Source organism: Agelaius tricolor, unplaced genomic scaffold, assembly GCF_023055355.1.
Source record: "Agelaius tricolor isolate 1412-34295 unplaced genomic scaffold, bAgeTri1.0.p SCAF_7, whole genome shotgun sequence".
Taxonomy (NCBI): domain Eukaryota; kingdom Metazoa; phylum Chordata; class Aves; order Passeriformes; family Icteridae; genus Agelaius; species Agelaius tricolor.
In genome coordinates, this window is record NW_027269267.1 from 15,040,855 (window position 1) to 15,065,399 (window position 24,545).

The 24,545-nt window shown below is 39.4% G+C and overlaps 1 protein-coding gene across 2 annotated transcripts in view; it reads left to right on the top strand.

Moving 5' to 3' along the window:
• Positions 1-478: 478 nt before the first annotated feature.
• Positions 479-24,545, top strand: part of SMPX (small muscle protein X-linked) — a 41,124-nt gene continuing 17,057 nt past the window's right edge. The window contains exons 1-4 of one of the 2 annotated variants that reach the window (XM_071431141.1): positions 479-615; positions 3,116-3,175; positions 8,222-8,311; positions 11,918-12,071. In XM_071431141.1, coding sequence (XP_071287242.1) covers positions 3,137-3,175; positions 8,222-8,311; positions 11,918-12,058 — 270 coding nt within the window. In that variant the 5' untranslated portion in view covers positions 479-615; positions 3,116-3,136 and the 3' untranslated portion in view covers positions 12,059-12,071. Of the gene's footprint in view, positions 623-3,115; positions 3,176-8,221; positions 8,312-11,917; positions 12,072-24,545 lie in introns of both variants that reach the window. The other variant, XM_071431140.1, reaches the window with a different exon arrangement.

Consider the following 24,545-nt stretch of genomic DNA (forward strand, 5'->3'; position numbering starts at 1 on the left):
GTGTATGTATTATGGAAAATGTGACCACATTTGCCTAGAGCTTGTAGTAAGTTTTTGCGTAACAGGCTGAAAGCTGCAGAGTAGGGGTTTCTCTTCTTTCATTGTACTGCTTAGGTCTCACAGTTGTGTAGTTCCTGTCAAAGTCTTTTAATAAGATAATACACTGCAGTTCTGTCTCCGAAATGCCCGTTGTGCTTGATGCTGTGCATGCAGTGGGGGGAGAGGACAGCTTCCAGCTGGGGCACAGGGGAGGGCTCTTGCTGTTGTCTGTGTGCTACTGTACATCTCTTGTGTGCATTACAAAAGATGGCATTATGATATCTCATCGTATTTAAAGCAAATTGAATAAATCAGCTTATTATCTTGCTGCAGCTCTGTCAGAAATTATTTTTAGCCGAGAGACAGAAGATAGGTTCCTTTGTTTTGCAAAGTTTTGCTTCAGAACACTCATTTATTCCCCTGCAGTAGTCCTATATTTCACAAGTAGTCCTGCTCGTGAGTACTTTCACTGCAAATCAAGGGAATTTGCAAGGGAAGGTTGCCATAAACCAGCTCCAAATTGAACTAATGCTGCCACTGCTTTCTAAGTTTGGCTCAGCATGCAGCCCATAAAAGGTAAAAGGTAAGGTGTGGGGAGGCCAAAAAGACACCAGGGAATACAGGCTGCGTGTCTGCATTTCTCTGCCTGCCAGAGATGTGAAATCCTGCTGTGGAAATGAGGGTGAAGTGGGATTTTTTCAAGTTTGCAGAGCTGATTGGAATACCAGAAATAACTTAATACAATCAGTGCAGCACTCTTGACTCTCTCTCTGAGACATGTGGTGAAAGAACAAAGGAATTGATAAAAATTAACTTATCACTTCTGTAATGGATGCTTCTGTAATCTAAGGTTTATTTTCCTGTGATTGATGGTCAATATTGCTCTGTAAGGAAATTCAGGGAAGGGAGGGAAGGGGAAAGAGCCAGAGATCTATTTTTACTCAGTAGTGTGCTGTTGTCCTGATTTCTCTGGCGGTAATGAGGACAGCACGGTCTGCTAGGAAAATCACCTCCTCCAAAAGCAGTCCTACACAATTGTATCATGCATCCCTCTTTAGGAACCGGTGTCTGATTGCAGTAATTTCCAGCACTGACTGCTTGTGAACCCAGAGCACCTCGCTGAGGAGCACTAGTGCTGGGCTTGTTTCAGAGCCGAGGTTCAGGTTAAATCCTTGCCATTTATCTCTAAGTGGCCCAAGAGGTGTGTGTGGGTGTTTTTGCAATGCACAGGCATGCAAAATGAGGTACATCTTGGCAAGAATTTCTTTGTGACAGTGTTTGGGAAGTAGATCCACTGTGCTTCAAAATGTTTAATGTTATTTAAACATTTTTAAATGTGCTTTTGTTTCCATTTTTCATTCTGATTAGAAAGATGAGAATTTGATTAAAAAATAATTAAACATTTTGTATTATGATTCCTATCTTCCCAGTCAGTTGGGGGATTGTTTTGTGTTTATTTTGGAATACAGTCACTAATCAATGGAACAGTTATTTATAGACGTAATAAAGAGTTTCAAAAATAAAGGAGATAGAGTGTAGTAAATCCTTTTGTGTTTTTGAAATATGTTTGAATTTTGTCATGAATGTCAGTGGCTGAGATTGCATCCCCTCAAATAAATTCTGAAGTTTTAAAACTCCTTCTCATTTGAAGATTGTATATATAAAACCACAATATAAAACTCATTAAAAGAATGCTGGTTTTATTTTGCACAGTGGGATTTTTTCTGATTCATTAATTTAGTGGAAGCGATTTAAACCCAAACAATTTATGAACATGATTGACCTCTGACTGAATGCTGTGTTGGTTTGGACACCACTTTTTGCAGCTGAGAGTGTGACCAGAGGGAGACTTCTAATGGCAGGTCATTTGTATTTTTAATTCTGCTCAGCATCATACACAGATTTAAAACTGATGTGAGAATATGCAGGAGGAAATCTTCTAGTCAGTCCCAGCAAAGCAATTTCAGGCTGATATTGCTGATAATCCAATTTGAAGCCAACCTACAACTCATCTGTTTTTTTGGGGACTGCCTTATATGGCAGTTATACTCTGAGGTACCCAAGTCTTCACAAACTTTTAATTTCTCAGTGTATTTCTGCTGTTCTCTCCTAAGTCATTTATTTCTGTTCTCATTACTTCCCTTCCTATCTAAGATTAAATACAGTATCAAAAATGTGCTGTAGTTCAGTGGTGATCAGTGACTTTTCTGGTGAATTAATTTCTCAGCCTTTAGAATTACTGCCTTACTTTATATTGTAATAGTTAAATAACAAGACTGATGAAACTCTAGTCCAGTTAAAATGTAACTTCTCAGTGAATGAATGAAAGGCTGAGATGGTGTTTCAAATAATCTAATAAAATTTCTTCCTTTTTACTTTGGTGTATTTCCCTTTGCTATTGTATATTAATAGTGTATCAGTCTGTATTTCTCCACCTGCATAAAATTATATGGAAAAATATGTTCTTTTTGATCTTATTGCTAAAGAAAATTGATGAATCTATATGATCTAAAACTTTGAAGGGAGGCTACTTTGTGCTCTAGAAATTGTCAAGAAGAACTTTTCTGCTTGACCATCTTGATAACTTTCAGTCCACAGGCATTAAAGATTTGCAAGGATTGAGTCAGAAAATGGTTATGTCTGCATTTATCAATATTTTCTAACAAGTTATGTTTTATTTGAGAGAAGGCTTAAACTGAAAGTTCTAATGATTCCCACATACATACTGTGACTAGGCTAATCATACACTGTTTATCCTCAAAAGCTTCCTTTAATTCTTACTCATTTTACAGTGCTGTTAAGGTTTAAGAGATTCCTTATCTCTACTCATTATTGTTTTTAATGTGAAAGAGATAGCTTCATTTGTGGCTATGAAAGATTAATTGGTGAAGCTCAGGTGTTCTGTCTCCTCCTGATATCAGAAGGAATAACTAAGCAGCTTGGAAACTGAGATGGAAACAGGACCTGGGCAGATGAAATGGATGCCTGTCAAGAGGCAGCGTGGGTTAAGTTCTAGCTTATCTTCCACAGCTATCAGAATGTCAGAGCCTGTAACACTTTCCAATTTTGCTTGCAGGGATAAGCCTCTGTCGTAAAAATGTCAAAACAACCAGCATCACATGTCAAAGCCATTCAGGTAAGAGATAGCATTTATGTTTTTAATATAATAAAATAATAAATCTCATTCTCCATTGGTTGGCAGACTGCATTTTTACTCAGACAGAGCACCATAATAGTGCTAGCTGGGGTTATTCTGTTCAAGTGAAAAGTTTAGTAGATATGAAAGCACTGAAAAAGTGTGACCTGGAGATCATCTTTTGATCTGAGCTGATAGAAAAACTGGATCAGATAGGTCCATTAATCACTTGTTTGCATGGTCTTTGCAGTGTTAGGTTATGCTTTTGGAGGATCATCTAAGCAAAATATGGTAATGCATCTGCATAACTGTTAAGTAAAAATAATTCCTGCAACCATTAGATTTTCCACAAACCTAATATAATGCTGGGATATATAATAGGCTAAAAAGATAGCATGGGTGTTGTGAAGTTTTTCATGTCTGCTTTCTTAAGGAGAAAAAGCCTCAAGTTCAAATAATTGTTTAAGAAGCGTTTTATTTAGGAGCCAAAGGAAAATGAGAGAAACACAGATCTTTTAATTTGAAACATTCTTGTCTGCCACATAACCTCTTCAATGATATATTGAAGGATGATGGAGTTGGTTGTTACATACTTGTTGCTTATAAGGATAGAGTTGATTGTTGCATACTTATAAAAGAAGCAGCTGGAGAATTATTCCAACATCATCATGAAGTAAGGTCATGAAGAACGTGTTTAGTTCATGTTATCAATGGTTCTTGATAACGAGGCCAAAATATCTTCTGAACTGAGGAATCTTACAGAAATATCATGTATATTGTAAAATACACTTCCAATGAAATTTTACTATGAGTTCAAGTTGCCTTACCTAAGAAATACAAAATGCAATTTCTGTAGTCCTCTTTGTTCTCTGTTTTCTTGAGATAATACTAATGGATTGGAGCATCAAGATTAATTAGCCAGGGGCTAGGCAGGATCCTGAAGACGCAAGGCACTGTGAAAATGCAGATTCTCTTTATCATCATCGTCATCATCAATTCTACTGAAATAGGCATGCAAAATACCGTACACTAATTCTGTTGAAATTAGAAAAAAAATTTGCCATTTTGCCAGACTTTTCATTTCACTGAGTTCAAATTTAAATCCCTCTTTTACAGTGACTATAGAAATGTTTGTAGGATTAATGGAAAAATATGGATCTTTAATAGTTGAAAAGTATTTACATTTTCCATTTAAACTCAATAGGTACATACAAACATTTCTAAGGAATTAATTGGTTTAAATTTTTTTCTTAGAAATGTAATGATAGGCTGCATTTTATTTCTAGGATGGCTTCCAACTCCTAAATATAAACAATGCTCCTCAGTTGTTCATTTAAAAAATGCATTAAATTGAACCACTAAGTGTAATATTTTAGGAAACTTTAAGTTTTGCAAAGGTAATTTGAATCATGAGAAAAATTGCAGCAAAAATTTAAAATATATCTATTAAGCATTGGGTCAAAGGTGGTTCTAGTAGGGAGACTTGCACCTGAATTGATTCTTGTTACACTTTGAGCAGTCTAAGAACTATGACTCAAAGTGTCACATTACTTTTATACATTGTGATTCATATCTTATGATCCTTTGCTATTGTGTGCTGGTATAATAGGACTGACGTGCCCGGGGGAATGTACATCATGCTGCAGCAATGGGAAAGTAATGGCACCTCACTAACTGAAGTGTTTCATGGTGTTCTGTCTCTGAAATGGCTTTTTTCTGACTGTACTAGGTACAGACAAAAATGTTCACTTCCCAATAGCTGATAAATACAGATGTGTGAGAGTTAAAGGCAGCAACTGGTTCCCAAGAGTAGTTTGGGGCAATAGAGGACCAAAGGATGTTAATTTCTGGAAACAACTGCTGACCTCCACTTCTCACTGCGTTGAAGGCTGTGAACAGCTCTGACTAAAACTTATTCTCTCTTGAAACACTCTTGGCTTTGCCAAGAGGTAGGGGTGAGGAGGTTTCTAGGTTTTTTTTTTCTTGTTTGTTTGTTTCTGCATGTCGTTCTGTTTTCTCTCCAGCCTTTCTTTCTTTCTTTCTTTCTTTCTTTCTTTCTTTCTTTCTTTCTTTCTTTCTTTCTTTCTTTCTTTCTTTCTTTCTTTCTTTCTTTCTTTCTTTCTTTCTTTCTTTCTTTCTTTTCCTTCTTTTCTTTCTTTTCTTTCTTTCTTTTCCTTCCTTCCTTCCTTCCTTCCTTCCTTCCTTCCTTCCTTCCTTCCTTCCTTCCTTCCTTCCTTCCTTCCTTCCTTCCTTCTTTTTTAAAATTAAATACATTCATACAAAAATTTCTTTCCAGATTACTCAGTCATCCATCTGGACAGCCAGGAATGGCTGTGATGTTGTGAAGGACTTATCCATAACAGTCCTCAACTCATGCACAGCTGCATCAGCTGTATCCTAACCTTAATACCTTCTCTCTAATAAACAGAAAGAAGAATACACACACAAAAAATCTCAAAGTACCAGTTCCATTGAGTCAAACCAGCAATATATTAGTATGTCATTTGTACAGGTGTTTTTCCTTTGGTCTGTTTAGAAGGAGCCTGGTAGAGTACATTGGTGCACACACCTACCCAGTCATTGCAAAAACTGCATGGCACTAAATCTGGTATGCCTTTCAAACAAAGGAGGAGGCAAACTCAGTTGTTTTCATAATTAGTATGGTTAAGCATAACAATCACACCTAGAAAGTCTGTCTAAAGCAGTTAAAATTTAGGATTTCCAGAGTCTAGAACAGAAAATTTCCTATTTAGCATTTTACTGGATGGAGATACTCTAGGGTCATATCTCCATCTCAACTCACAGGTGACAAAAGTCTTGAAACATATTTTTAAAACAAAATTATCTTTTTCTTAAACAACAGAAGTGGTTAGGCAAGATAGCACAAGTCCTTGCAGAGCTATGCTGGTGTACAGAATTTGGCACACACATTACACAGCTGCTCATCTGCGAGACAGCACCAGCTCTGGATTAAGAGATTTACAGCTCAGGACTTTGGTACCTATGGTCAGGAATTGTTTGGAAATGTCATATTTTCATTTCATACTGGAAATATTTAATTTACAGTATGTATTATCAGATCCAAACTGTTTTTAACTATGTCTTAAAGAATGTACATTTTACTAAGTTATTTTGTCATGACTGCGCACTTCTTGCTTGAGCTCTGACATGAATGTCCCTACTGCAGACAAAAAAGTACAAACTGCTTTAGTGTGACACAGATTACTGGGAAGGTGCTGAAGCAGACCAAAGAGTGTTTTATTGAATTTAATTAGCAACCTGGGACTTTTGTTTTCTGAACCACTTTTAGTCACAGTTGGTCTGTCAATCACAGTGGGAAATGCAAGGGCTGTAGTGTTCTGTGGGAGGCTGGCTTCTGCTTTGGCTGCCTCCAAGGGGAAGGAATGTCCAAGTTCAGTGCAGCACAAGGAGAGATATCCCTTAAAATTTCAACTCTTCAAACTTGTATGACCATGCTAGCTGTAATTTGCAGAGAAGTTTCCCATTCTAAAAATCAAAGCTGTCTGTCTAAAAATCAAAGATACCAGAGCTTGGCAGGGAAATTACTTAAAACTAGAAATGGCAAAGCCGGGGTTTTTCCACCCATAAATAAAAAAGAGAGTTATGAACTGTGAGGCTGAAAATGCTCTGTCCCCTGGGAACTTAAAGAATGCAGGTGGAAAGTTTCACAATATCTAAACTAATGCCCAGTGGAAGACCTTTATGAAACAAATACCTGGTTGTCTGTGACCCTGCAGATATTTGGCAGCCCCACTGAATTGACAGTATCATCTTGCATGAATAAGATAATGGGAAACAGGTATGAAGAATACAGGGAAAAGCATTCATTTCTTGGCAGATGGATTTTTAATTTGCTTGTGATTTGATTACAGCTGTCAGAACAGTTGTTGCTACTGAAAACCGTGAGCTGTTTTCCTGTGGTTGCCCCTGTGGGTCATGATGTGCAAGACCATAACTTGAGCAGAAGGATGGGATTATTTGTCTTCATTTAGTGCAGATCAGTCAGGTGGTAAAGGACAAGAACAGAGCTCTCTGTTGGAAGGTCCTCTGCTTCTGCTCCCTAACATTATTGATTCAACCCCTGGCTTTACCAGTGGGAGTCGTGGTATTTTGATGACATTTCCTAGGAGCAGCTTCTCTTCTGAGATCACGAGATAAGAATAAGTATAAATTGTGCATTTAGTTGATCATGCCATTTGACTTTTAAAACAATCTTGGCTGGGTCACATTGGGAAATGGATACTTTTCAGCTGCTCTTTCCTAAGCAGTGTTTTGTGCTATTCTATTCCCCAAAATCTTTACTTTTAAGATATCTATTATCAGCCCCAATTATGTTATGGCTACTGGCTTTCTGCCCCAGATAAAAGATGAGATTGATGCAGTTGTGTGGGTATCATTCTGGAGGGAGTTTGCAGAAGCCAGGGGCCAGTGGTCTTCCCAGTGTTGGAGCTGGTTCAGGTATTTGCAGTTCATAGCAACTGTGGGTAAATTTTGTTGGTAAAATCATATTTTAAATACTTATGGCTTAAGATGACTCAGGGCAGGCTTCCCTTCTAAGGTACCTGTGATTAAGTGAGGTGAAAACTGGTGTCATTAGAGAATGGAGAGTGGTCCAGTCATTGGGTATTATTGAAGGATTTGCATGATTTACACATTTAAACATTGCTTTTGGCACTCACTTTCTGTTTGACCTTGACCAAACTGAAGCAGACCTAGGTGCCTAAAGACACTTTAGTGTCCAGTACTCATTTGTTTTAAAGTCCAATGAAATCAGAAAGCATTAGTCTAAAATGCAGAAATTCAAAAGCTTTCTAGTTTGTTTTTTCACTTTCTCTCTTTCAAATGGAGATGAAAGCACTTCTCTTTCCACAGGAGTGGTGTGATGATGCATACATTGAAGGCATAAGTGCTTGGAAAGCATGATAATATCTATATGCTTGTCCCACTCCTTTCGACTTTTGCCATTTACCAACTGTATCTTCATTTATCAGTCACTTTTAAACGCATCAAATTTCCTTCTCACAGGCTAATATTAACATCCCAATGGGAGCATTTCGACCTGGTGCAGGCCACCCTCATATAAGAAAAGAAGTTACACCTGAAGAAGTGGAGGAGGTAAGCAAAAAAGTTTTTTTATTTGTTTTTTTCGGTGGAGAATCCCTGCCATAAAATGGAAAAAGCCTTTAAAGTGATCTTATAGCTCCACATGCCAATCTTAGGTACCACAGCTGGACATGCACTGATCATTCATGGAAATAAATGGCCACTTACTAACACTTCATGTATAAATAGTGTTGCTTTTGGTGCCAAGGCATCTGTAGGAATATAAACAGTTTTAAAGGTGTGTAGCTCTGCTTCCCCAGCAGGATCATATCTGCTGTCAGGAGAGAGAGCCAGGATTTCACCAGCAGTATTTGTCTAGATGGGAGCTGATGAGATACAGCAGGAAAACTTATAGTAAGGCTTTGGAAGACTTTGCTGCTGTCTGTCACCCTGTGGTGTGATTTATTGTTACAGCTTAACAATATTGGAACAGGTTTTCAAACACAATGCTTTTTAGAAGGTTTATCAACAAGAAGAAATTGAATGTGAAGACACTTGCAAGTTAAAACAGGAATTCCAAACCCATTTACCAGCCCAGGGGTGAAAATACTCCATTTTAGACTGAATTCTTTATTTTCATGCTTGTATTTTACAGGAAGTGTTTAACACTGAGTTTTGAATATACAATCCAATTTATACCTTAACTAACATTGATCACAAAGGTTATGATTAAACACAGATATCATATTTCTGAATCATATTAAATCATCTTAATTACCATTAACTTCAGTAATAAATGAGACCCTAACACCCACAGTGGAAGAAAAGGTAGTGGTAGCTATTCCAAGCAGGATAAAAAAGATGGGTGCTCCTGGTTTCCTGGCCAGTTTCCTTAGTTTGGATTCCCAATCCCTACATGAGAACTCATCCTGCTGGGCCAGAGCTCCCACTGCTCCTCACAGCCAAGGGCAGGACAGGCTGTGTAAGAGCCAATTCTTCCTTTCCTGTCTCAGTCAGATTTTTTTTCTGAATTTTGCCATGTTTTTGATATAAACAATGCTCTGTTTACAGAGAACTTTCCTGAAATAATCAAACCTAGGCTGACTTGGCTCTTCAGAAGATTCAGAAAACAAACATACAAAATGACCTTGGATAGATATTGTGGCTTTCTTTCTTGGAAAGGAATCAAAGCATATTCTCTCTGCAGTAATTAAACTGGTGAAGGAGTGGATGTTATTAAGCAGGAACTAATATAGCATGTGTGAGTTCTAGTAGTGTTTGAGAAATAAAATAAATGACTGGTGCTGATAATTACATTTGTTTGGGTAATTGAATTTTGCTTTGTTTCTCAGCTGCATGAATGCTCTATAAGAGACAGACATTATGGAAGATCTTGGCCCAGGTTTTATGGGCAATACTCAACCAAACCAATGGGATTAAACACTACAGAAAAAGATCTTGTTATAGGAATAGAATAAAAATGCTACCAGTGAACTTGTCATTTCAATTTTCTCATCTTGTTCAGTTTTGCCATACAGCTCATGATTTTTCAGAGCAGTTTTAGACAAATGCAACTTTTGTTAACAGTGCATAATCACTGCTAACAGTGCATTTTCCACTGTATTTTAAAGCCTTGACATAGGAGATGAGGGGAATATGGATCTTACTCAAAGGGGTGGTGGAGTCACATAGGAATGTATATTTTTGAAGGTCAGTGGAGCAGACATGTTAACGTAAAAAGAAATGGAGGGTGGGAATTACAGAAAATAACTCTTCTTCAGTCAGAGCATTGCCATGCTTGTATTTTTTAACCCTTAGTGTATAAGTGACTCTTCAGGCTTCCTTCCATTAAACTGAAGGCTTTAGTCTGACCTCAGCTGTGTGTTGCACATGGAGTGAGGGATACAGGGAGCAGTGAGGTCATAAACAGCAAACACCTGAGGCTGGAAGAGAAAGCTGATAACAATTTATGGAGCACAAAGTCTCCAAAATGTGGGCAAAGCTCGCACCACTTATTCTGCAAGAGGAATGGTATTGCACATGACTTGAAATGGTATTTTTTACATAGTTTCTGCTATGTACTAATAAGTACTGCAGGGTTCAGGAAGTGCTTGTTTCTCCTGATTATTCAGATTATCTAGGAAAACTGTAAAAGGAAACAATACAAGCTCATGACATCTTTGACTACTGATACAATTTTGTACATCCTTCCAAACAGCTTTTGTAGCAATTTACTTATTCTCCTGCTGTGCTTTGCTACTGTTTCAGGATGTTAGATCATTAAACCAGATATCAGGCAGTACATACAGTTCCTGGGGATGAATTACTGGCTGGGATTTGAAGTCATCTAGCAAAAAATACTCAAATATTATTAGTATTATCTTGGATTAATTGTTAATGTATTGGCTAAAATGTGAGAAACGATAATACAAGTGTACCAAGCCAAGAAATGTAATTATCAATTCCATTTTCTTATATCTGGTGATCTTAGGAAAGTCCTTAAAGACCAGATAGGAAGAAAATGACAGTTTTCTACAATGCCTTGTTTGTTTGCTACTTGACATTGAAGTATTCTTCCTGATTAACATGTAGTCCATTAGTCAACAGAGAAAAAAAAGAGAGGTTTACTGGCCAATAATATTTGACAAGTAATGTTGGAATTTAAAAATTAAGTTAAATACTAAGAATTGACTGTTCACAGTTAATGCACCTTTTCAAAAAGGGTGGCTAATAAATCTAAATAATGATTGAACTCTAAAAAGCCCATCACAAGAGGACATTCACAGAGTAATCAAAAATGAAAAAAAAAATCATAATGAAATTTTTTGTAGTAAAATATAAATTAATCTCTATGTGTACTTCATTCCTTCTTTATGCCAGCTTTATAAAATACCCAACAGGCTGGAACAACAGTAAACTCATGTCTGGAAATCTACTCCTTCAAAATATTACCCAGTCTAGAGTAGAAATGGTCTTAAATACCTGCTCTACTCACCTAGAAGCAAGTGCAGCTGAGGAAGTACCAAGGGCTGAAATACTGTGGTCCATGGGAAATGAGCTGAGTTGCTCACTATTGTATAATTGCTGTGTTTTTACAGTGTCAGCAAAATAGCCATGCAGCACTACCCTAATTCAAATATAAAGTGATAAAAACCCTTTCTGGTCTTGCACCTGAGGTTATGAAAAGTTAAATTTCAACTCATGTTGATCTTGCATGGAGCTTTTGGAGTCCATAACCTACTATCATAGCGCTTCTCCAGAGCTGCAGAAGTGCATGATGATCTTCCTCTCCAAGTATCTGCCAACTGTGAAACTCTCAAAGGAATTAGATGATAAAAATGGTTCTTCTACTTTTGTGTCATCTAAAATATGAAGGATTTAGAGTTGCCTTTAATTCTACAGTCAGTTACTTTCTAGTAATTGACTGGCATTGTAAATTCTTACCCATTCTAATCCTCATTCCTCTACACTGAGCATCTTCTATTCTTTTCAGAATGGTTTTAGACATTTTAGACAACAACCAACAAAATAACTTATCTCTTCATGACTCCACCCCTTTTTCCACTGGGATTGCCTTTAGTATAAAAATATCATTTCCTGTTTTTCAAATAACTGATATATGTTCATGTTCAAGAGATTGCTATTGCAGCAGGAAGGTCACTGGTGTCCCTTTTGCAGAATGCTCCTGCTTCAACAGAGGAGGAGAAAGAGAAGAAAATGCTCCCAGGAGCTAAGAAACTTCCAGGTCCTGCTGTCAACTTGTCAGAGATTCAGAACATAAAGAGTGAGCTGAAATATGTCCCCAAAGTTGAACAGTAGCTGGAAGAAGCAGGTGAGTAGAAGAGAAGTTCTCTGCATGGCTCTGGGAGAAGCAGGCTGATCCAGAAAGCTCTCTAAGTAAAAAGATGGCTTTTCAATTACTCAGTGGACCTGGAGTCGCACCCCATAAGTCAAAGTAAAAGTATTAGAACTCATAACTGGGATTTGCTGTTATCATAGATCATGTTGGAGACTATATCCAATGGTATATGGCACCCACCAACCAGCCTGAAGTAGTCTGTTCAGCATACTAAGAATTCAGTGCATTTGGAATATCAAGGCCACTTTAAAAATAACATATTGCTTCATATGCATAAGTTCCAGTTTTGAACTTGTATTTTTACAATATAACTACAAATGAATGCTTTACAATGCAAATAAATTTATTGCAGTGATGGTCAAGTAGGTCAGTATTTTTGAAAAGCTCCTTTGGAACATTAGATATTTGATAGTAATTTATTTATGTAATTCAAAATTGACATACAAATGGTTCCATGTATTTGATCACACAAACATAGCCAATGCTATTTGTGGCACTCCAGGACTTGCTGTAGTCCAGCACAGGAAGGACATGGACCTGTTGGAGTGAATCCAGGGGAGGGGCACAAAGGTGAAGGGAGGGCAGGAGCATCTCTGTGAAAGACAGAGAGAGTGAGGTTGTTCTGCCTGGAGAAGAGGAGGCTCTGGGCAGATCTCACTGTGGCCTTTCAGTACTCAAAGAAGGTTTAGAGAAAAGAGGGGGACAGAATTTCTAGTAGGTCTTCTTGTCATAGGACAATGAGTAATGGTTTTAAACTTGAGGGCGTTGGATTCAGACTAGATATAAGGAAGAAGTTTTTTGCTATGAGGGTGATGAAACATTGGACCAGATTGCCCAGAGAGGTGGTAAATGCCCCATCCCCATAAACACTGAAGATCAGGCAGGATGAGGCTCTGAGCAACCTGGTCTAGTGAAGATGACTCTACTTATTGCAGAGGGGTTGGACTAGATAACCTTTAAAGATCCCTTCCAGCCCAAACCACTCTATGATTCTATGATCATTTTATTTAAAAGGAAATATTCAGCATTTCAGTGCCAACTTCAGAAAAATTTATATCTGATTTAAACAAGACCCATAGGCCTTGGTTGCTCCACATTCTGAACCTTATAGAAATTAATGATAACTTCTGTCCATGAAATTATCCTCTGATTTCTTTGAAAAGCCTGAGTCAGTAAAGATGTGTCAGGCACTTACAATGAAAACTCAGATGTACAGAGAAGTTTTAATTCCAAAAAATCCCCACTCTGGCTACAGTAAGAAAAACATAGTTGTGTCACATAATACTCACCTGCATTGCTAGTTGTGCATACTGACTGATAAATCCTCTTTATCCTGAAGAGAGGCAGAGGAGTCGAGCAGGAGAAAATCATCTGGAATTTACTGCACAGAAACATAAATGAAAACCAGAGGAAAACAGAAAGCAATGCAAAGGGGTTCTGGGAATGCAGAAGTGCTAAGAACCAGGAATCTTAAAAGAAATTGTGTATAATTTAGTGCATTGCCCCAGTGCACTCTGCATCATTAACATCTTATTTTTATGTACAGCATAAATATGCCATTTGGAAAGAAAGAGTGTTGAGTTTTTTCTTGCTTTTACCCTGCTGTGTCATAATGTTCCTGATATTTTAAACATGCAACAGAGTCTTTCTCTTCAGGAAACTTGGGGGCGGGGGGGGAACATTTTGTAAAATGTAACATTTTAGTAATTTCAGTAAAGCACTGCCCAGAGAAATATGAATTTTTAATGTGAGGGTTTAAAGAGGTTTTTTCCTATAAGAGATATTCCAACATGAATTTAGCCCCATATTTATTCTCAGATGATTGCTATTTTTAACATTTAAAAGTTTTTTAGTAATTACCTTACTGAGAATCTGACAGAAACATTTAGGGCAGGCTCAGATGTTCATTCAGAAGTTTTCTACAGAAACATCAGCAAAGTAAAGGGCATCTTGAAAGCAGTGAGGTTATTAAGAAGTAATTTCTGTCTCTGTCCTTCTTTTGATGTATTGGTTATCAGGTTCTGACAGGGATGCAGATTTCTGGATTTTGGGTAGTGCAGTCACAGATCATATCTGAAAACTCAGTGTTCACAGGAGTTGCAGGTACAGGACTCGCTGGAGCCTGTGAGTTTTGATGTTGTGCAGAACTAAGCATGTGCCTGAATTCCACATAAAATTGAGATGTAAATTAATCAGGTGCTGCCACATCCAACAGCCTTGAGTGATTCTAAATGTAAGGACTGTCCCCTGTAAGAGGAAATTCATCAGATCCAGTGCTTAAGTTGTGGCCTGCAGCCTTGTATAAAATGTGGTATTGTCAGAGAGCTGTTTTATGATTGATTGTGCAAATCCAGAGAAGATTATCTTAGTCTGCAGAAATTCACAGTCACATATACCTGATACTTTGCTCCATCTACAAGAAGGGGTTAGAGATCATCCTTTGGATGTGATGATCTCAAAAGAATGGTGAGCTGACTGGTCAATAGAATATGCCTGTGCAGAGTGTGTACTGATAGATGAGGGTGTTCTTTGGTTGTCACAGTTTGGAAATTAATTCTCTCTTACATCAGTACTATAATCTTCTCAGATATTCACTGTTGAGGGATTTCCCTTTGATATTATTTTTTTCTTTCTTGTGGTACTCTCTAGGAAACTCTGTTTCTACTTGAAACAGTTAGAATAACTCTAAATATTTGGGATAATTTCCATCATTCTGTGATCCTATAGTATGATACAATAAAAAAAAATCACAAGTACACTTTAACATGCCACAGATATCAAAGATTTTAGAACCACAGCAAGTATTTCCAGCTTTACCTCCTGTATTGTCGTATTTCATGGTTAGTTTCAATAAATTGTAAGCTAACATAATTAATTTTGTATTAATTTTGATCCATGTTTTCTTGCTCAGTTTAGCATGCAAACCCAGCAGCAAAAATAAGAAACCTACAAAGCATTAGGTTGGTTCATTATTTGCAAACCCATTCCTACATAATTTTCACTTTAGAGTAACTTCTGTTAAATGTCTTTCGTCTTGCTCTTCACCAAATTAGGAAACATGAATAGACTTGCTATGATCATAGAGGTGACTACAACAGTTTGTGGGAGGAATGTAATTAGGGAGATGTCATGAAGCTGGATCCACTGAAGGTCATCAAGTGCTCCTCAGTTAAGATATTACTGCAGTCATCCCTTATGGGGATCTGGTCTATCATCTATAATTAGCTAATTAGCATAATCTGTCATAAAGATTTTTTTTCTTCCATACCTGTAGATGATGTGTTACATGCAGCTAGTTTTAATATACAATGTGAGTTATGATTCATTTCCCTTTTATCCATCTCTTCACACCTGGACATTTCTACATGCACAGGAGTGAAGCATGTGCAAAATAAAATAGTAGCAAAATATTATACACTAAAAATACATGCCCTGTTGAATAAGTAATGGTAGGAAGCATTTAGTTTGTGACAAATGGAGCCTGCTATGTCTGAGATTTATTGCCAATTGTTGTGATATCTCATGTGATAACTAGTATGGTGATTGTACTTGAAAATGGGACTGAGCACAAACTGGCATTTCCCCTGAGAATATAGATAATGGCAGCCAGTTAACTTCTGCAGCTCATGTTCATTCTTCATCCTGCATCCCTTCACCTTTTGTATCCTGAAGTGTGGAGGGCTGTGTAAGAAATCTTTTTATGGTGAAGGGCCATGGAGTCTAAATGCTGGACTTTGGTTTCAGAGGACCTACACCTTCAGCTAAAGGGGTCTAGTCCTTTCCTCTTGAAGGAAGCGTTCTTAGTGGAAGAACTTCTCAAAAGGCAAAAAGGGAAATTTACTATCTTAGTTACAAAACAGTCTGTCATGGACATTGGGGCAGCACTCCCAGCACTGTATTCTGGTTGTGTTTGGAGAAGGGGATTGTCAGGATCCCCATCACAATGTTGATGAGATGGTTTCTCACCATCTGATGCAGTACTTGCAGACAAATTGTCTTTACCTGGAGCTCTCCTGGGGAGGGTGGTTTGATTGCAGAAGGTAGTTCTGTTGTCAGGTTACAGAAGCAAGGGAGCTCTACTTTGAAGGCTGAAGAACTAGCAAAAGCTTCCTAGTGCACTTAGCCTTTGCACTATGCAGAGAATTCTGCCCCACATAAAATGAGAAATCTTGTCAGCAGAGCAGCCTCTGAGATTGGCATCACTTGGGGAAAAAAGAGAGGGGGAAAAACCCTAAGTCCCTCAGGGAATAAAGGTCTTATATCCATATACACAAGATGTTCCTTGGTGTTGCTATTAATTATTTACATAAAATAAATTGTCAATCACCCCAGGGTAAAAATGCACATTATAACTTTGCTCACTAAAGATTTAATTCGAGTTTCCTGCTATATATTTGTTCTAAAGCTGCCCCTCAGTTAGCAGCAGCCATTTACCTCTCCTGGTGTTCCAGCTCTTACACACAATTTAGTGTTTGCATCTTGTCCCTGTGCTCATGTGGATCAAAGGTGTACAGTTAAACTGCAGTACAGTTACAAGCAAGGTTTTTGCTTTTTTCTCCAGAAACACAACAGTGCTTTGCTAGTAGAGGAACTCTGACCTGCTGTGAGCTCTCAAAAGAGCACTGCAGTTTTAGGAATATGTGTTCATTTAATTGAGTCCCAGCAGCCAAAGCTTCTGTGAGAAAAGGGAATCCTGCATCCAGAGGATGCCAAGGTAGGTCAGGAGATAAGATCTCCTGGAGTGGGAACTATGGGATGAAGAAGGAAGATGTGCATCAAGAATTTCTGCAGGACCCTCCTGCCAAAGTGAGAGGGGTCATGGGGAGATCTCCTCGATGTGCACAAGTACCTAAAGGCAGGGTGCAAAGAGGACAGAGCCAGGCTCTTCTTGGTGGTGCTGAATTGCAGAAAGAAAAACACTCCAGAACTTTGTGAAAGTTGTAAAGCCGGTATGTTTAATACAGCGCTGGACGCATCTGGGGATCGCTCCCCTAAAAAGATGTGTAACCCTAAGAACTCCTGATCCTTTTTGATCTCCCTTACTAATCCATATGCATGGCATTTCACAATAGGTTCATACATATTCATTTTACTGATTCTTGCATTACCCTTGCAGCCAGTTATCCTTGCAGACAGTTACCCTTGCAGCTAGTGTTTTATCAGAAAGTACAGAACAAACTCCTGGGTCACCCTGCCCTGCCTCCTGCAGCCTCTCTGTCTGTTTCAAAGTTCAAGGGGCCTCCCTCTTATCTCTGTCCTCTGGCTGAAGTAGTTTCTTTGAGCATAGGTTTTTTGTAAGAACAGGCAGTCAGACCAAACAGCTATGTTTGCAAACTACAGACTTAGTTCAAAGAGGTACATTTTACCTAAATCTGAAATGGATTTCTTCTCTGGAAAATTTCCACCCTGTCTCAGTGCCCAGTAACTGGGCATCCCCCAACATACTCACTGTGTGGCCTGTGTTAATTTCAAAGTGCTTCTTGTCTTCTTCTATCTATGGCTTCCCACCATCCTGCTGTTTTTGATTAAAACTCCCAGACCAGCAGCACTTGAGGGTTTCATGGCCAGCCATCAATTTTGTCAGGTCCCTTCTTCTTGTAAAATTGTCCTAAGCAACTAGGTAGCTGAAGGCTTGTAGGATTTTTTAATAGCATATTTAAAGTTCTTTTGGTTTGCCTTCCAGGTTTTTTGAGTGTACTTAAGATGTGCTTTCAGACTTTAATACAGAAGAGCTAGAAATTTCTTTTCAAAGAGAAAAATTGAATGTCCAGGACATCATTTAGTATCAGAGGAACCTCTGTAATCCTGTTACCTCCTTGAGCAAAAAAAAAAAAAAACAAAACCCTGAACATTATTCATGTTTTTGTTTCCCAGAGTTTCTGTGATCAGAACAAAAAATTTGGTTGTCATGGTTCAACCCCAGCCAGCCACCAGGTACCACACAGGAACTCACTCACTCCCCCACCAATGCTGGGGGGAAGAGAATTGGAAGGGTGAAAGTGAGAAAACTTGTGGGTTGAGCTAAAAACAGATTAATAGGTAAAGCAAGAGTCATGCAAGCAAGCAAAGCAAAGCAAGGAATTCATTCACAGCTTCCCAAGGGCAGGCAGGAACTCAGCCATCTCCTGGAGAGCAGGGCCCCATTGCACACATCAGTGACTTGGGAAGACAAACACCAGCACTCCAAACATATCCTCCTCCTCCTTCTTTCCCCCACTACAGACTGATCATGATGCCATACTGGAATATCCCTTTGGACAATTGAGATCACCTGTCCCAGCTGTGTCTCCTCCCAACCTCCCACACACCCCCAGCCCCTCACCAGCATGGCAGTAGGAAAAGCAGAAAAGGCCTTGGCTCTGTGTAAGCCCTGTTCAGCAATAACAAAAACCATCTCTGTATTATCAGCCCTGTGTTCAGCATAAATCCAAAATTTAGCCTCATACCAGCCACTGTGAAGAGAATTAATTCCACCCCAGCCAAACCAGCCCAGTTTCCTCCAATGTGGTTTGCAGCTGTCTGTCCTGGATTGAGTCTCTAGCCCAGCACACATCAGTCCTTTGCAAGTCAAGGAGAGATTTCCTTCTCATTCTCTAGCTGAACTGTGAAAGAGGAGGGGAGAACAGGCTGGAGAGAGTCTGCTTTTAGAGGCCTAAGAAAGCTTGAAGGTGTGTGTTAGGAGGTTAATTTTGTCAAGTAAAGAACAGGGCATATTCTTATAAACCACAAATGCTTCTACATAAACTAGTTAGGAAAAGATTCTGCTTTGTGGTTTTGGAAACTGACTAATAACTTCAAAACAAGCACTGAAGAACCAGAAAACATTTTGCTTCAAAGCAAACTACAAGAATAGATGCTTGTGTTTTTTCAAAACAAAAAAATATGAAAAAAACATAAAGTCTTTTATTTCCAAACTGTATATTCAAGCAGAGCTTTTTAAAATTATTATTATTACTGGAAGACACAAGCACAAAGCAATGACTTGAAGAAGTCTGTCCTAATTTTTAGAAGATGAGCATGTTATTTACTGCTCTATCCACACCATACACAAGAGAGTTTGCAGACATGGAGATGAACAGGCCTCTACACAGAGACAGGAGAAATGTCTTCATTGAGCCTCTCCCTTTGAAACATTAATGCACTTAAAGTAACAAAATACTTCCAATGCTAGCAATGTGGACCCACAAATCTCTGCTCTGTTCTCAAGTGAGAACCATTTCTGGAAGACAGGTCAAAGAGTTTTGTTTGAAAGCTGAAAATTTTCATAGGTCACTGCTATTTAATAACTGCTTCCCTGTAGTCATTCTGTTGATTACTTAGTCCTGAACACTTTTATGAAATAACCCCTCTCTTTCCATTGGTCCTGTTCATGAAAGATTTTCATAAAAAATAAACTTTACACTCAGTTGTCTGATTGAGATGCAATTTCTGGGGTGACACCCCTCAAAGGAAGCTCAGAAAGGCAGGAGATCTCATGAGATATTAGATATTGAGGGATCAGTGAAATGTGAAGAGGGAATACAGTAAAGAGTCTTTTTTTGGCTTATCTCTGCTAGATGTGTTAAGACTTAGCCCATGAACTACAGCATCTAACAACAGGTACTACTGGAATGTACTTCCCTTGGAAATCTCAGAACAGGATATCAGGGATCCCTAAAACTTCAGTTATTTGCTCTGTGAACACGTCCAAGTATTTAGATGAAGGTCCTGTGACTTGAAAGGCACCTATCCCAAGTCACATTCATATAAATCCATGCAGAACTAGTTGTAACCAGGGAACTGTGGACATTAGAAACTGGAGAGCAGGAACAAGATCCTACTGATCACTGCTAGAGAGGTATGAGTGAGATGAGAGCAATGCTGTTTGTCTCTGCCTGGGAACTGTCCTGCCAGTGTTAGGTATGCCTGGAGCAATCAGACACTAATGACAGAAATCATCTGAAACACAAAATAATAAGCAATTCCAGTCATTCCCACCTTATACAGTTCAAAATGTGTTCAGCACAAGGTTTTCAAGTGCTACATCAGACTGAAAAGGCTAACTGCTTTGGAATACATGAAGTGTGACTTCCCACATTAGTAACAGCTCAGATAGTTTTATCAAATCTACATAAATTGTCGCCAATTAAGTTGACAGTATGATCTGAAATATCTCAGCTCTGATGTGATAATCAAACGAATTTTCTTCTAAATTTAGTGCCTCATCATTTTGTTTTATAGATTTTATTCATTTAATTTGATAGAAGACTACCTAATTATGTTCTCACAGCCTTGTGCTTAAAAACCACATAAATTACTGCATTACTGTACTTTGTCATCTCTTGCAGAACTGGTTCGATGTGGCATGAGCCTTGTCACCCCTGTCCAGGAGCAGGCCATCTACAAGTGTCCCAAGCCCTGCTTTGTACTCAGGACTATGCCTGCTTCAGCCACCAAATTGCTCCTGGTGTGCCTTCTTTTAAAAAAATGTAGCTTCTTTAGTGCCAAGGCTACCTCTGTTTCACACTTGTTTGCAAATTTCTTCAGAGAATAAAATTTTGTAGTGTTTGAGCTCACTGTGTGTAGGTAGAACATAGGATGTTCTACCTATGACACTGATCCCAAGATCCATTGCCCCACTGTCAACACTACAGAGGAAATGCTAAGCTTCCAGTGTAGCTGGGTTTTGCTGACCCTATCTGCTGCTGGTTTAATCTCCTAATTTCCCTTTGATTTGCCAAAGGAGTCTCAAATACACTGTATTTCCATGTGAAAAAAGGACACAGCATAAATGAGCATTTCCCTGCAGAAATATGTATTAGTTTTACTCTCAGTGTTGGTCATAATTTGTTTTTCAAATTTAATTTGCTATGGGTTTTAGCTAGCTGAAGGGCTGAAGGGAGACTCAGCTGAACTAATCTTTACTTCAACTTGGGAACAAGTATAATGCCTGGTTTTCTGTCCTGCTATTTACAGTAGGTCATAACAGTAGGGCTGTATTTGCTTCTGACCGCAATTGACTGAGGTTCATGTACAGACATGGGTTCCATCAAAGCAGAATAAAACCCTCAGTCTTGCTCTTCAGAACTCACTCCCCCACCTTGGTAAAGTTGATGTAGCATTGCTTTTAATTTAATAATTCAGCTATTCAATGGATAAAAGAAATAAATTGAGTCCTTCAGCTTTTAGCTCTCCTGGTTCTTTGTTCTCATTTATTGCCTTGGAGCACACCTTGTCTTAAAATTGCTGTTCCTCCTACGTGAATGTGCAGAGCCTTTGAGGGCAGAGCAAAGCAATCTCAGAGCAGCGATGGCAGTGGCCGGGGATGCACTCGGGGAGGGAGGCGCTGGCCGGGATTGCCCCGCTCCCAGCGATGAGCCTGGAGCGCCAGGAACGGGGCTGGGACAAAGGGACAGCAATGGCTTTTACTGAGGAAACATCAAAGAACAAAAAGCTGCCCCCAAAGCCAAACTGCTCCTGTTCTGAGAGAAGGATGATGACAATAACTGGATATTGCTGTTTCAAAGCTTTAAAACGTGCTGCCTTTGTATAGAAGATGAAACCAACATTAAGGATGTGCTGAAATGGAAGAAAATGCATATGCAAAGACTTGAAACCAAATATTTGAGCTAAAATAGAGAAAAGAACACCTTCAGTTTTTCTGTGTTTACAAATCACACTGCTCTTTTGTGCAGTATCCTTCCCAAAGATCATTAGAGATGGGATACAGTATGTCCTCTGCTAAAATTAATGAAGGATCTCAGACCTCCATTAAATACTTAATGAAGGATCTCAAACCTTTTAATTTTGAATTTCTCAATTTCCTTGGTTTTGTGGTTTTGTGTGAAAATATTTGAATTGATCTGTCTCTACAGGCTTTGAATAGAAGCATTTATTTTTGAAAAATATGTAATATTTCTCTCTTTTAGTTCTCAAAAAAAGAAGAGCTCTCTCTGTGAAGACGAGGCATACTTTCAGTTTTTCAGTCCATTTTGCTGAAAGTAAAGTGAGTCCAGATGGGTATATCACACATGTACCCTTTTTTTAGTTTAAGCCCTTAATTAAAACAGTAATGAAGAGTGTAGTAGTGCATCTCTTTCTGCTTTTAATATGCTTCTAAATTTTTTATTCTGGAACCGAATCAATATGCTATCATATATGTGAATAATTACTCTAGGGCAAATTAATTCTGCAGCTAAGTGTTGTCTGTCTCCAGTTACTACAGTTTAACACATTAGCAGACAACACCTGAGCCACTGCTGAGCTTGTGAATGCTCCAAGGTCTGTCACAAACCATGTTTGTGTTCTGCCTTACATGTGTAGAGAACAATGGCCAAACCTGTGCTAATCCTGGCCACAGAACACCACAGCTCACTTGACAAGCAGTCGTGGGCCATGTCCAAGTGTGAAGTTATCTGCAGTTGGGTTGAAATTAAGAACACCTAAGGCAGGATGACAAATAAGTGATCAGCTTCAATGCCTTGCTTTAACAGACACCATAGAGGTGAGTAGAGGCTGGCTCTCAGGGAAGCTTGTGCTGACCTGCAGCTAAAAGCCTCATTTTTGAGCTAGACTGACCATCCTTCAGCAAAGTCAAGTCCTTGGGGCTCCATCTCCAATGAGATTTTTGGCATCTTAGCCATTTTGATCAAGGCAAGCCCATGGTATGAAAGTCGTGTGCAATGGCAGAAGAATACTTTCAGCCATTTGTTCACATCCCTCAGCAGTGTCTGGAATTTTATGAGCAGCACAGGGACCAGATCCATGTTGAGGAGAATGAAGCAGGCAGCTCCAGATGGCACCCAGGATGGCAGAACACACCTTGCACTGCTGTTCTGACCTGCCTCAGGGAGGCACTTCATCTCTGTGTCCCCCAGTGCTCTCTTTGCCAGGGAGGTGATCCTCTGCAGGATCTACCAGGGGGAACAGCTGCCTCAGCTCCAGCTTCTGGAAACACCTACCTGCTCACTGGCTCCCTCACTAAAGAGGGGAGCTGAGTGGCTCAGACCCTGAAAGCAGGCAGGCAGGAGTGGAGAGCAGCTGGCCCACGTTGTGGCACCGCCTTCTGCCTCAGTTGCTGCATCCCAAGGGACGGATGAAGACAGAATTGTCTTCCCCTGCCAGGGTGCTCTCCATTGCTCAGGGATAAGTCCTGGCTCCTCCCAACAGGAAATTGGCTGTAAAGAGATGTACAAGGTTACAGAGAGAGGAAAATGGAGGCAGAGAGAGTCCTGTCTCACCCATAGTCCTCAGTGCCTCTGATCACACAGGTCCCTTCAGAAATGTTCTGCCCTGTAGAAACCCACACTTCTGCCATCTTGAGAAGATGGTTTTGCATGTGCCGTTATGAACCCTTGAGACACTTCTGCAAGCAGCATGGTGAAGCTTGTGTGGAAAGCTGTTTAGACATAGCTAACAGAGAAAAATGGAAAACAATTAGACTTTTTCCCCTGGAGCTTCAGCAATGTTCTCAGTAAAGCCAGGAGACATTTCCCATCACCCTGAATAAACAGTGTGAACTGTCTCCTCCAGATATGCTCCAAATTTTTAAAAAAGCAAGTAGAAAAATTTGCAAACATGCAAAAGAAGAGATGTGCTGATGGCCCCTCCCTTCTGCCTTGGCTCAGTGGTTATCACACATGCACAGCCAGGAAGCATGAATAAACCAGGTCAGGTCTTTCTTTGCCTCAAAAGGATTAAAACCCACAGTTCTTGCTTTCCTGGAGACTGCAGGCTAGCTTGGCAGGGGGCCCCTTCTAGACTTCAAGCTAAAGCTCACCTTCTGTGCAGAAATGAATTAATCTGTAGATAAGTCAGCCTGATGGCAGCTTAGCAATGAGGAGCTCAGCTGGCACTGAGGAAACTTGCTTCCATGTGCCTTAGCCCGTGGATTGCTGTGGACCATGTCTAAAGGCTAATCTGTGTAGCAACAGTCTCCTCAAGCTATGATTTGAAAGAAACCAGGGTGGCTGCTGCTGTGTTTTTGTACAGTCTGATGGAATTGTGTAGGTGCTGAGGAGGACAGCCTCTGTGGAAACCCACCAAGCTTCTGGGTGCTGCTCAGGTTTACATGTCTCCCTGGCACTCAGATGAGCAGGGTTATTTAAACTCAAGTCATTTTAGATGGACATGAGGACAGTTTGAGGTTATGGTGTAGCTGGTTCATGGTTTTGAGGACCACAATTTTGGATTTAAGTACCTGCATCCCATTTGCACCTGAGGCATTCAGATTGCTGGGACTGTCCTTTAGTGGTAAGGAGCTCAACCCCAAGGTCACTCAGAGGGAACTGTGCTCATAAATCACTTAAGTGCATGTCAAAATCACACTCCAAATTTGAATCTTCAAATTGCATATTGCTCACTGCAGAGAGTGAGTGGGGCTCTGTGTCTCTGCAGTCAGACCCAGCAGCTGTGCTGGTACAGCTGTGTGAGTGCTCCAGCAGGAGCTGCTGCTCACCTTCTGAGAGG